The sequence below is a fragment of the Anopheles gambiae genome, chromosome 3 (assembly GCF_943734735.2).
Source record: "Anopheles gambiae chromosome 3, idAnoGambNW_F1_1, whole genome shotgun sequence".
NCBI classification, from domain to species: Eukaryota; Metazoa; Arthropoda; class Insecta; order Diptera; family Culicidae; genus Anopheles; species Anopheles gambiae.
Genome location: NC_064602.1, coordinates 76888095 through 76901019, shown reverse-complemented (window position 1 = coordinate 76901019; position 12925 = coordinate 76888095). Strand labels below are relative to the sequence as shown.

The 12925-nt window shown below is 42.9% G+C and overlaps 2 protein-coding genes across 2 annotated transcripts; both read left to right on the top strand.

Moving 5' to 3' along the window:
- The first annotated feature begins 3165 nt into the window (after positions 1-3165).
- On the top strand, positions 3166-8027 carry LOC133393986 (transient receptor potential cation channel protein painless-like). Its single transcript, XM_061661830.1, has 6 exons — positions 3166-3610; positions 3690-3872; positions 3933-5778; positions 5844-5974; positions 6074-6174; positions 6459-8027. Exons 1-6 carry the CDS (start codon positions 3566-3568, stop codon positions 6859-6861), a joined length of 2709 nt encoding a protein of 902 aa, XP_061517814.1. The 5' UTR covers positions 3166-3565; the 3' UTR covers positions 6862-8027.
- Positions 7664-9055, top strand: LOC1270726 (angiopoietin-related protein 2). Its single transcript, XM_309445.4, has one exon. The coding sequence runs from the start codon at positions 7670-7672 to the stop codon at positions 8963-8965; it is 1296 nt and encodes a 431-aa protein (XP_309445.4). The 5' UTR covers positions 7664-7669; the 3' UTR covers positions 8966-9055.
- The last annotated feature ends 3870 nt before the right edge of the window (positions 9056-12925 follow it).

The following is a 12925-nucleotide window of genomic DNA, read 5'->3' as shown; positions in this document are numbered from 1 at the left end:
TTTAACAACAGCTCTGACATCCAAAGCAGAAAAATCTCCTCGACAGGATAGGCATCTTGACTTCATATCTCAATTTACCGCCGACATTCAATACATTTCCGGTGACAGTAATGTGGTCGCGGATACTTTATCAAGGATCGGTGAGGCAAACTCAATAACCGATATCACCAAAAGCACGTTCCAAGAACACCAAAAAAGTGATAAACAACTTAAAATACTACTTAAAAGTTCTGATCAGGATAATAGTTCAAAATTTCAGCTACGAAAAATAAAAACAGCTGACACAGAATTATTCTACGAAACATCCACTGGCAAAAACAGATTATATGTCCCTGAACTTTTAAGAAAAGCCACATTTGAAAATATTCACAAACTATCACATCCCGGTATTCGAGCATCAAGAAAATTAGTTTCTGAAAGATTTTTCTGGCCTTCTATGAACGGAGATGTTGCAAATTGGACCAAAGCTTGCAACAATTGTCAAAAATCAAAAGTGGTTCGTCACACTCGTTCTACCCTTGACACTATTCCAATACCGAAAGGCCGATTCGATCACATCCATATGGATATTGTCGGTCCTTTGCCTCCTTCAGAGGAAAAACAATATATACTCACTATTGTGGACCGCTTTACCCGTTGGCCTGAATGTTTTCCCATAACAGATATTGCGGCAACAACCATAGCAAAGGTATTTGTTGAACAATACATTTCACGATTTGGTTGTCCTATTACTATCACAACAGATCGAGGAAAGCAATTTGAATCTAGATTATTTAAAGAACTTACACAACTTTTGGGAACCCATCACATAAAAACTACCGCGTACCACCCGCAAGCTAATGGGATGGTGGAACGTTTCCATCGTCATTTGAAAGGAGCAATAAAAGCCTGCGAGGACCCCGTACGCTGGATTAAATATTTACCACTAATTCTTCTCAGTATACGCACATCATATAAAAACGACCTTAAAGGAACTCCTGCGGAAATGGTGTACGGCCAAAACCTACGATTACCATTCGAGTTTTTCACATCTTTCAATACAAATCCCACAGAAGATATTTCTGATTTTATACAAAATTTGAAAAAGGCATTCCAACACGTACAACCAGTAGCTCCTAAATGGAAAGACAATACAAAGCCATATATCCCGAAAAGCTTGGAAGATTGCAAACAGGTTTATGTCCGCGTGGACAGAGTAAAGACAGGGTTACAACCACCATATGAAGGTCCTTATGACATCATTCGCAAATGCAGAAAATTCTTTGTCATCAGAATTAAAGATAAAAACGAATCAGTATCCATAGACAGGCTTAAACCAGCATTTGTAACAGAAGAATTTGAACAACAAATCCCATGCAAACCCAAAAAACGCGTCCACTTCAATTTTTAATCATGACTCCGTCACTGGTGGGGGGTCCTGTGGTGATCTTGGGTTTGACATCCCTGATTTGCGCGACGAAACACTCAATCGAGTTCGACACCTCAGCGCGAACAGTATAAATATAAGCGAATTTTAGTTTGTAAGAGGACTCTGGAAAATACACTTGATCAAAGCAGAACGCTCGGACACATTCCATCACTTGCTCCACTGAAAGAAATAAAATACGCAGAATCGTACACTATTCAAAGTGCAAATAACGTTTTGTTAAAGTAGGTGAAAATAACCCCTTGATAAACCCATAAATTTGTCAATTTTCAAGTGTCAACCATTATGTAATTTTAACATTGTTGAACACGACAATAACACATTCGGAATGAAGGAAATCGCATACGAAATTTTATATTTATGAGATACGATAAAGCCTGGTTACAATAAATTTATTTAAAGTTTTGCATTCGACTTTGCGATGGGAGAGCATTTGACGTTCGCCAACGCAAAACATACAATACAATGTTTTAAATATAGAAAAATAGCTCCATACATTTTCTCGCGATAATTTTTTTTATTTTGTTTTATTCGTTCTTCTTAATTTCACACAATCAGTTGATTTCTCTTCAAACTATTTGAGTGATATTTTTGCAAAAGCGAACATTTCATACCCCCTGTTGTTGTCTAAGTGCTGTTTCGTAAGGAATCAGTTATCAATTTATCTGACATGGGATGTCCATAAAGCATTGTAATAATTTCTGACTCCACGTTTGCTTCGCTAGTTTTTTAGCCGTTACGATTTTTGTATCATCCCCGGAATATCCGCAATATTTTTTGCGGCGTGAAAGGATGGGTTCTTCAAGGAAGCGATATTGATCCTTTTTTGCTATTTTTTGACTGATCACATTTTTGGACATCTATTACCGATTCTCAAATGATTAAATATTACAATTAGTTTTTAAAGCAAGTATCATCAATTTTTAACCATGCCTGCATGAATTTATTACAGAACAACAACATTAATACCTAAAAGGTTTCTAAAAGTTTTAAATGTAATGATTTAAGCGCAATGATAAAAACCGCATTCTCCTGGCCCGCGGCACTCGATCATTTACTTAATTTGGCCCTTTGCATCAAAAGTTTGCCGACCGCTGTTCTAGTCACGTACACAACACATCTTGCCAGCAACAATGTTGCCCTCACAAAACACTACAAAAGCCACGCTCAGTGGTCGGCAAAGTACGGCGCTTTGCAGGCAAGATGACGCCTCGTTTCGCTTCCTAGAATCATGTCACATTTTGATGCTGTCCTTATCAATTTGGCTTGTTACGTGGAATTCTATTGATATTTTTTCAACATTTATTTTGATTCCTCACATTCGCCCACCACTGTTACCGAATGGAAAAAAAGAAGATTAAATACATTTAGTTGATTTTTGTAGCCGAAATAGCATTGGTCTACTGTCAATTCGCTGTAATTGGAGGATCATAGTCAAGTCCGGTGATAAGAATTCGACAGAAAAAAGCAAGAGAAGGAGCGCAATAAATCAATCACTCAAAAAGGGCGTAACCTAACACAGCTTAAGCGCCTAATCACAGCGTACGGTGAGCAGATTGAAAGGCAGCGATCAATGAATAAACAGTGGCGCAAAGCGTTGCTGATACAAAAGGCTTGGACGAGTTTGCGTTTGATATTTTCACGTGGTAGGTAATCGATCAGATGCATTTAAATTGTAATCAATGCATGGTTTTCCTCATATTATTGGACATTATTTTCCTGTTTGTTCAATTTGCTTTTTGTTTAAATCCAGCGCAGCTGTACCATTTCTTGCGCTAGTCGCTGTGATCGCGTGCCAATCGTATTCCATCGTAACGTTGACTCGTAGAAACTACACAAACATATTGTGTTAAACATTGCCTATACGCAGGCGCCAATCAAACCCGCGCCAAGCTTTAACTCGGTTATCAGTGTATTATTTCTTCGAAATCGCTTGGTAGAAACGTAATCGACGTTTTTTTTGCATATTATTACCCCAAAATTTAGCGCACGAGCTGGAAAGCAACTCTGCAATCGGCACTTCAGTCATTCTTTTCGCAATCGGCAAACACGTTGGAGCACACCATCGTGATCTAGCCGAGTTGTGTAGCCTTTCGACGAGTGTTGTGAACAGAATAGGTTGTCTCACTGATCAGCAAAATGGTTGCCACCGATCGGTTCCATTTTACCAATAAAAGCGCAAATGTAAGAGTGATCTTCAGCCTCTGCCACCTTGTGACTGTGTGTATGTGTATTGCTTTTACCTTCATATTTTATTTTCCAGGATGCTGAGCGCCCTTTCGCACAGAAGGATTATACGCAATTCATCCAAGCGCTCGAAAATGGTGCAGACGTGAATGGGCGAATGCGCAACTCAAACTATTCAATTTTTGAGCTCGCCTGTAAAACTCCGGGAAGTTCCAAATATATTGCGGCGTGTCTTAAGCGTGGTGCCCTTGCGACAGAGGTAAGGTTGAGGCAGTGGCCGTGCTAAATAGTTACTGTTTAAACGTGTTTCTTTCCACAGGAAAACCTTGAAACTAAGCTATGCCCTATCCATCTGGCTGCGCAATCCCACGATTGCGAAAATCTTTCCGAGCTGCTCAATGCTTCAGGCATTCTAGTGGATCAGATGTACGAGGATCAAACCGCTTTGCAGATGCTGTTTAAGGAAATTGACGGTGAAAATCATACGAAAGTGTTCGAATGCATTAAACTGTTGTTGAAGCATCAGGCCAACATAAACGTGACCGATTCGGAGAGTGTCTCACCAATAGCGTTACTCTTAATACCCGGCAAAGACGCTTGGCGGAAAGTCATACTAGATTACTGTTTGACAAATTACAACGTGTACGTCGACTTTCGTGATGGACAGGCAAGAAAAGCAATCGAGCAACACTTTCCCGGCACGGTCATTCCACCGGTAGCTGCATCGAGCGTTATGCTGGATGTGTTGAGGGATAAATTAATGGCCGCGCCTGAGGAAGACTTTATTATGGCTTATGAGCGCTACTGTGAACAAAACCATGGTCCCATGGTTGATGAGAAAAAGTGTGTCGAATTGCTGTCGATCGCTTTGTATCGAGAAAGGCAGAAAGCGGCCGAAAAGCTCCTAGAAAAGCAAATAGTTGCTGGGAAGTTTGTCGGCAATCTTTCGCTCCTTTCCGGCATGCTGGCCAAGTGTTGCAATCGGGGCAATATTACAATGCTTAAATGGTTGCTCAACATCATCCCAAACGATGCGGTACGACACGTAAACGAAGATCCGCTCCTATCCCTGCTCGTGAAGCAAATCGGCCGGGAGCATAAATCGTGCAAGGACAAAGGCAACTGTTCATTCTTTCGCAGTATGGTGATTTTGCTGAACGATCCGCGCATTGACGTGGACAAGGTCGACCGACTGAAATGTAGCGCGTTGCATTATGCTGCCAAGTACAAGATCGATCACGCGCAGGAGCTGCTGATTGGCCGCGGTGCCTACATCGGGGGTGAAGATCTGAACGGCAATTTGCTGATGCGCGAGATGCAGAAACATCTCGACTCGTTCGTCACGAGCAACGACCGCTGGCCGGGTGATGAAGACTTCGAGGTGCGCATCAACTGTGCCAACTTTATACCGCCGACACAGAAGCTGAACGGAAAGCGAATGCTCCTCTACGACGAGGACGAGATGCGGCCGATCGAACGGTTGGCAAACTGCTCAAAAATCACGGCCCAACTGCTGTGGCATCCGGCGATCGCGAGCATTTTGATGCTCAAGTGGATGCGGTTGATTTCGTTCCTGTACATCAATTTACTGTTTGCCTGCATGTTTGCCGTATCGTTTTCAATCTACATTGTGTTCTACTATGCACAGGAAGCAACGACACTCAAACTGTGCCTTTACTTGCTTTCACTTTTCGGATGGATTTATTTGACCGCAAGGGAGCTAGTACAGTTCTTCATAAACACCCGCGTTTACGTCGACTCGATGGAGAACGTTATGGAGCTGGTGCTTATCGTTGGATCAGCCACGGTACTGTTCTTCAAAGAGTCTACCAACGAGTCGTGGTCCATTGTGCTGGTCGGCGTGCTGCTGCTGCTTGGCATCGAGCTAACGCTGCAAATTGGAGCAATACCGGTGAACTCCATCTACACCAACATGGTCATGCTGAAGACGGTTACGAAAAACTTTGTCCAGTGTTTGGGCTTCTACTCGATCATACTGCTGTCGTTTACGTTTAGCTTTTACACGCTGTTTAGGCTGAGGGAAGGTACGCCACTGCCCGGGGCGGTAGAGAACGAGAACTCCACCAAGGCGGATGAAGTGCATCACTTCAATAGTTTTCATGAGGTGCCACTTGCACTGTTAAAAACTGCCGTAATGTTTACTGGTAAGAACAGTTCAAATTTTCACAAATCAAACATCAAATTCTAAGCATTTGTGTGCATCACGTAGGTGAGTTTGAAGCGGCAGACATTAGGTTCAACATATCGTGGCCCATGTACTTGCTGTTTCCACTGTTTGTATTCTTTGTGACGATCGTCATAAACAATCTGATGAATGGTCTGGCGGTCAGCAATACCTCGGTACGTAAGCTGTAAGGATGCGTAAGATCATTCAATTCGTAATAACTGATAGCTATGTAATGCAATTCTAATACTTATTCCTGCTATCCTCCCTTGTAGGCCATTCAAGCAGATTCAGAGGTGGTTGGCATCATTGAGATGGTGCACATTATATGCAGACACGAAAAGTTCCTGAAAGTACTAAACTCATTTACATTGTTGTAAGTATTTTCTGTGCTTCGTAAGTTACTGCTGAAATAGAGATGGGAAGCATGAGTGAGTACTGATCAGTTCGTACAGCTATTTGAAGTGGTAGGATGACTGCGTTCATCAAATAGTTTAAGTGCAGTTCGTCAAATGCAGATGGCAAGCAGAAACTACCGATGAACATCATTCGTCGGTACAAAAGTGTCCCCGTTCAGTTGCTTTATAAGAATCAAACCTTTCTCAAGCCTCAAGCTCTGAATATATTATAATCGATTGATTGCTTTATTTTCTTTTACAGTCAATCCCTCGGACCTTTGGGAAAATGGTTGTTTCCAAATATGCAGCTATTTAACTACGAGGAGCCGTTGCAAGAGATTCTCCTCAGGCCTGGATGTTCGTACATACTCGAGTGCAAAAAGCGACTGTTGGACCAGCCCACTACCAGCAATATCGAAAATGGTGTGCCCAAGAATGAATCGTACAGTTCGATCGAATCGATCCGAAAGTACAGTACAAATAGTTTGTTTAACAGGGTGTTTAAGGGAATGCTAGATCAGATAGTGAACCAGTCGATGTGGACTGTACACTTGCGCCAGGAGAACGTTGGCTCGGTTGAGCATCGCTTAGAGGGTGTAGAGCAGAACCTCGAAATGATACTAAACGAGCTAAGGATGTTGAGAGAATCATCAAAACCTCAATAAGATAGTTGTAATATATTTTAAAATACAATCGCTGTGAAGCAGTAGTGATGTATAATGACTACGAATATTGCAGCAATATTGCTAAGAATTGTGATTATATCAATGATATGATGTAGAGTTTACGAAATGTTTAATAGTTTTTACAAAGTTCTTCCAAAATAGCCTTCTTAAAGCAATACAGAAAAATAGCGAAATTTAAAAGGGATGCGACAATATCAACAGTATGCTTTGCACTAATACGGCTCAAAACGGAACTGCCAAGCTGCGAAGAAACATCAAGCGAGTTATACAATACGTCTTCAAAGGTTAACTGTAAACGAAAAGGACACCGTTTACTTCAGCGCGTATCACATCGATACGCAAACAAAACGGGTTGGTATTTAAAACATTTCCGAAAACAGTGTTCCCCTTTTAATCTTCTCCGAATAGATGGTAAACGATAGGAGGTTGAAAAATGTTTTCACAAAAGGGATCGTTGTGTCATATTACACCTTTTTTCAAGCGTTGATCCTTATCCCGAATTCCAAAAATTGACCACAATATTCGGACAGAATTGAAAGATACCAGAAATTCCATTCTGCAAGCGAACATAAGCAGCCTACAGCGTCGGGCGCATAACGTCTTGGAATTACGCCTCAACCATGATGCAATGAACGATGAACGGTGCCGTTTTTTGCCACGGCCTGGTAACACGAGGCTGATAAAAATCCCCTGGAGCGTGTAGCGTTGTGTCGTCATCGCATGTATTTCTGTCTGACCGTATTCATACGCAAGCCGGAAGTGCAGCATGCGCAAGAGTCTAGCAAAGATGTTTAATGCTTGGTGGAGGTCAAACCGGTCGCCAGCCAAAACGGGGATTTTACTTTATCATTCTTTTCGTGGGCTTTTCGCTCGCCAAATACAACGCAAAAAAAACAATCAAGAGTATAAAAGGGGTAAAGATATTCGCCAACATTCATCAGTTGCTGTTGGTGCGGGATTGGGAGCGGCACATCACTTTGCGCGGGTTAAGATGTATTCTCATGTGCTGTCGGTTGTGTTGTGTTGGTGTTTGTCGTTGCTGTTCGTGAGTGTGGCTGGAAGCAATGATACAGCTACTGTTCCTGCGGAGAAGTCTACGGATCCGACCTCCACCGGGTACGGGTTTGAGATGATAATGGCCAAACTGGACTACCTACAGTACAAGCTGCTGGAGATGGACTTTGTGATGAAGGAGCACAGCGAAGGTATCGGACAGAACCAGGCCCATCTGGAGAAAGTGTTCGGCAGCATGCTGTGGGCGATCAGTCGGTTGGATCAAGCGGTCGGCAATAATCTAACCGCGCTGCAGGCCCAATCCTGGAAGATACTATCCCGCCAAACCATCTGCTCCAACCACGACCAAATGCGGAGTGAGCTGTTCAGTCTTGCGCCGAGGCAGGGCCTTGCACCCAATGCACGCTCCCTGTTCGAGCTGCAGGGTATGCGGCACAAGGGCCCGTTCGAATCGTGCCGCGATGAGCCGTCCAAGATGTCGGGCAAGTATTTGTTGCGGGCGAGCAACGACGTGGAACCGTTCCCGGCGCACTGCGAGCAGACCAAGTTCGGTGGTGGCTGGTTGGTGATACAGCATCGGTTTAAGGGTGCGCTCGATTTCTTCCGCAACTGGACGGAGTACCGCGATGGGTTCGGGAACGTCGATCAGGAGTTTTGGATCGGGTTGGAACGGTTGCACCAGCTGACGTCGGTCAAACCGTACCAGTTGCTGATCGAGGTGGAAGACTTTGCCGGTGACTATCGGTACGCCCGGTACAAGGAGTTTGAAATTGGCAGTGAGGCAGAGATGTACAGCTTGAAGAAGCTGGGCGCGTACAGCGGCACTGGCGGCGACTCGCTGACGTACCACAAGGGGCACAAGTTCACAACGATGGATCGCGATAACGATGGGGCACCCACGAACTGTGCGGTGACGTGCGAGGGTGCCTGGTGGTACAACAACTGCCACCATTCGAATCTGAACGGTCGGTTCATGAACGCTGTGGATGTGAAGTCGATCTCGTGGTATCATTTCAAGAGCTCGCACCAGGGCATGGCTTACACTAGGATGATGATAAAGGAGGTTTAGATTGAAGCAAGTGGTGGAATAATATGTAAGATAAATAAATAAAGCGCCGGTTGTAATGTGTATGGTTGCCCAAGTATCAAATAGTATTAATCTTCCTTGGTTTATTTATTTTATCAACGCTTTTATTCTAAAGCTCTTCAAATCATAATTTAATTACTTTTTTAGTTCATTCGATCATAAGTTCTTTCGTTCATTCAATAATTAGTTCATTATTAGCTCTTTAGTTTGTTACTTCTTTACTTCTTTACTTCTTTACTTCTTTTCTTCTTTACTTCTTTACTTCTTTACTTCTTTACTTCTTTACTTCTTTACTTCTGTTTCGATAGCTCTTATCGTTCCGGTTCAAAGGACCAATGTTTCGATAGCTCTTATTTCGATGAATTCTTTATTGCTACTACAATTTCATAGGTTTTAATATGTGATCTTTAATGTCTCTACACTGCCGAAGTTCTTCTCTCCACAGCCGAAGCTATCCTCTCCACAGTTCATTCTCTATTCTAGAAACTCTCCAAATTCCCGTTAAACATTTTCAACTTGCTTCCCCGATATTATGCGTAACATTCCGGCCACCAAAAACGTATGTTTTTAATTATTGTTTGTTACTGGCAAAATAGCAATCTTCGTAACAGGTCTCTGGACCTCCTTTCTATTCGCAAACCTCACAGTTACAACTCGTGTAACGTTATCAGCTCCTGGATGAATTTGACTGATTCGTGCTAAAGGCCATTTACTAATTGGTACATTTTCCTCCTTGACTATCACTAACCTTCCCACTTCAATCTCACATGCAGAATTATTCCATTTTGTTCGCTTTTGCAAAGAATGCAAATACTCTTGATGCCATCTACGCCATATCATTTGTACATATCGCTGAACTTGTCTCCAATGATCTAACCGATTAGACGGGATATCTGTTACATCGACCTGAGGTACGCACTGTAGATTGGTTCCCACGAGAAAATGTCCAGGGGTCAAAGCTTCCAGGTCATTTGGATCGTTGCTGGCGGGTACCAACGGCCTAGAGTTTAAACAAGCCTCGATCTCTGCCATTAGAGTTGACATGTCTTCAAACGTCAACTCACCATTCCCTAAGACGCGAATCATATGATGCTTCATGGATTTTACGGCGGCCTCCCACAGTCCTCCGAAGTGTGGTGCTCCAGGAGGGATGAAAGACCATTTGATACCTTGGTCCGCGCACCATCTAATTGTCTTCTCCCGATGTTCATCAGAGTTTAGCAGTTTGTAGACTTCCTGCAGCTGGCTACACGCGCCCTTGAAATTCGTACCATTGTCCGAATGTAGCTCAGCGACTAGTCCTCTTCTGGCAACGAAACGTCTCAAGGCGGCTAAAAATGCAAGAGATGTTAAATCTGATGCCAACTCAATGTGGACAGCCTTGGTTACAAAACAGACGAACAAACAAATATAACCCTTTTTCGATGCTGCACGCCGATGTGTTCCCTTCATCATAATAGGCCCCGCGTAATCAACTCCACTGATGGAAAACGGTCTTGCTTGCCTAACTCGCTGTAGAGGAAGATCCGCCATTGGTTGCTGCAATAGTCTTGGTTTGCATCGTGTGCATCGTATACAATTATGGATGATACTCTCAACGACATTTCGACCGCCTACTATCCAATACTTCTGCTGAATAGTGTTTATCATGATTTGAGCTCCTCCATGCATTAGCGTCTTGTGATAGTAGGTAGCAATTAGTATAGCAATGCGGTGTTTTCCTGGCACTAAAATTGGATGTTTATGCTCCTCATCTATGTCTGAATTGCACAACCGACCTCCAACTCGAATAAGACCATCGTCCTTGCAGATTGGACTCAACAATTTCAACGGTGATGAACGACTAATAGGTCTCCCCTGCTTCAGCGATTCGATTTCCGTAGCATAAAATTCTCTTTGCACCAAGCGCATTACGATCTTCTCAGCTCGTTGTAACGATTCTATCTCATTAGTTTCTGTGTTGTGCGCATCGCCTTTTCGTTCATCAAAGAACTTGTAGACGTAGGATACTACTCGTTTCAATTCGTCAAAAGTATCACTAGCCTCGCAAGCACGATTGATGAACGACTCCACATTTACCGTACTAGTTAGAGCGCATGTAATGCGCTCTTCTTCAACGACCTTAACATCCTCGGCATTTGAAATTTTGTAAGTTGGCCAAGCAGTTTTGTCCATTTGCAGCCAATCTGGCCCACTCCACCAAAGATCATCTTTGATTATTTCTGTCGGAAATCTTCCTCTTGACACTGCATCAGCGGGATTTTGTATACCAGGAACATGTCGCCATTCGATACCTTGAGTTGTGCATTGAATTTGTGATACTCTGTTTGCCACAAACGTTTTCCATCGATTGGGAGAAGATTTCAACCAATATAACACAGTAGTAGAATCGGTCCAGCAGTATGTTTGTGCTTCCATTTTGATCGATTTTCTCACTTTAGTTATCAGTTTGCTAAGCAAATGAGCAGCGCACAGTTCGAGTCTTGCTATGGTGTGCTTCTTAGACAATGGTGCCACCTTTGATTTGGACACAAATAGCCGTGACGACATTGTCCCGGCTGAATCAATACTTCGAACATATACACATGCACCGTAGCCGCTTTCTGAAGCATCGCCGAACCCATGAAGTTGAATGGTATCTGGATGAGCAATAGCAACCAGCCTCGGAACGCTGATCTTCTTTAGATGAACAAGTTGTGTTTCAAATAGTTGCCATTCCTCACGCAGTTGGCGTGGAAGTTCCACGTCCCATCCATATTGCTTGTCGTCTTGATCTCTTAGCGTCCACAAATGCTGCATAAATTGTTTCGCTTTAGCCTTTACTGTATCGATTATACCCAGTGGATCATATATCCGAGCTACAGTCCGATAAACGCTACACCTTGTTACTACCTGCTCCCCTACGATCTCCGGCACTCGTATACTCAGCAAATCAGATACAGGATTCCAAACAAGGCCTTAAGTTGTAACTGCGCAGTTTGAATTTGATTCATACAACAGCACTGGGTCTTGAGGTCCCTTTATGGCATCTGGTAACACTTGCGGACAATTTGACGCCCACTTTAGCAACGGAAACCCACCTCTATCTAGTAAAGATTTTGCTTCAAAACAAAGTTGTCTTGCTTCCTCTTCGGTATCTGCACCCGTGATAAGATCATCGACGTAAAAATCTTCCTTTCTTGAAGCAGCGAGCGGAAATTGCACTCGATGATCTTCGATTATGCTATTAAGTGCTCGGATGGCTAGGAACGGTGCTGCTGCAGTACCGTATGTGACGGTATTAAGCTCAAAGGTTTCAATCGGCTCATTTGGTTTAGATCTCCACAGGATTCGCTGAAATCGACGATCTTCAGGATTTATCCACACTTGCCTATACATTTTTGCCACGTCAGCTGTGACTGCAACTGCTCTTGTTCTCCATCTTATTAAAATGTTGGTAGTATCCTGTTGAATGGTAGGACCAACCTTCAAAACATCATTTAACGATAAACCATTTGATGTTTTACATGATGCATCGAATACTACCCTGCATTTTGTTGTTAGACTATCCTTTTTGAAGACAGCATGATGTGGCATGTAATAGCCCTCACTTTCGGTCGCCTGTGTGGTAACTCTACTCATGTGTCCCATTTCTTCATACTCCTTCATAAAAGCTACGTATTCTTGAAGCATTTCAGGTTCTCTAGCAAATCTTCTCTCTAGCCCAGTAAATCTACGCAATGCATTTTGTTTTGAATCACCCAACTCTAAATTTGACTTGAATGGCAATCGCACAATTATCTTTCCGGTAGAGTCTCGTGTGCTTGTATCAATAAAATGCTTCTCGCACTCTTGTTCTTCTTGACTCCAAACTCGTTCTTCACCAACTTCTTCAATATTGAAAAAGTTCTCCAATAGATTATTTAAGGTAGCGGCTTCATCTTGAATTGACAAGGCACAAAC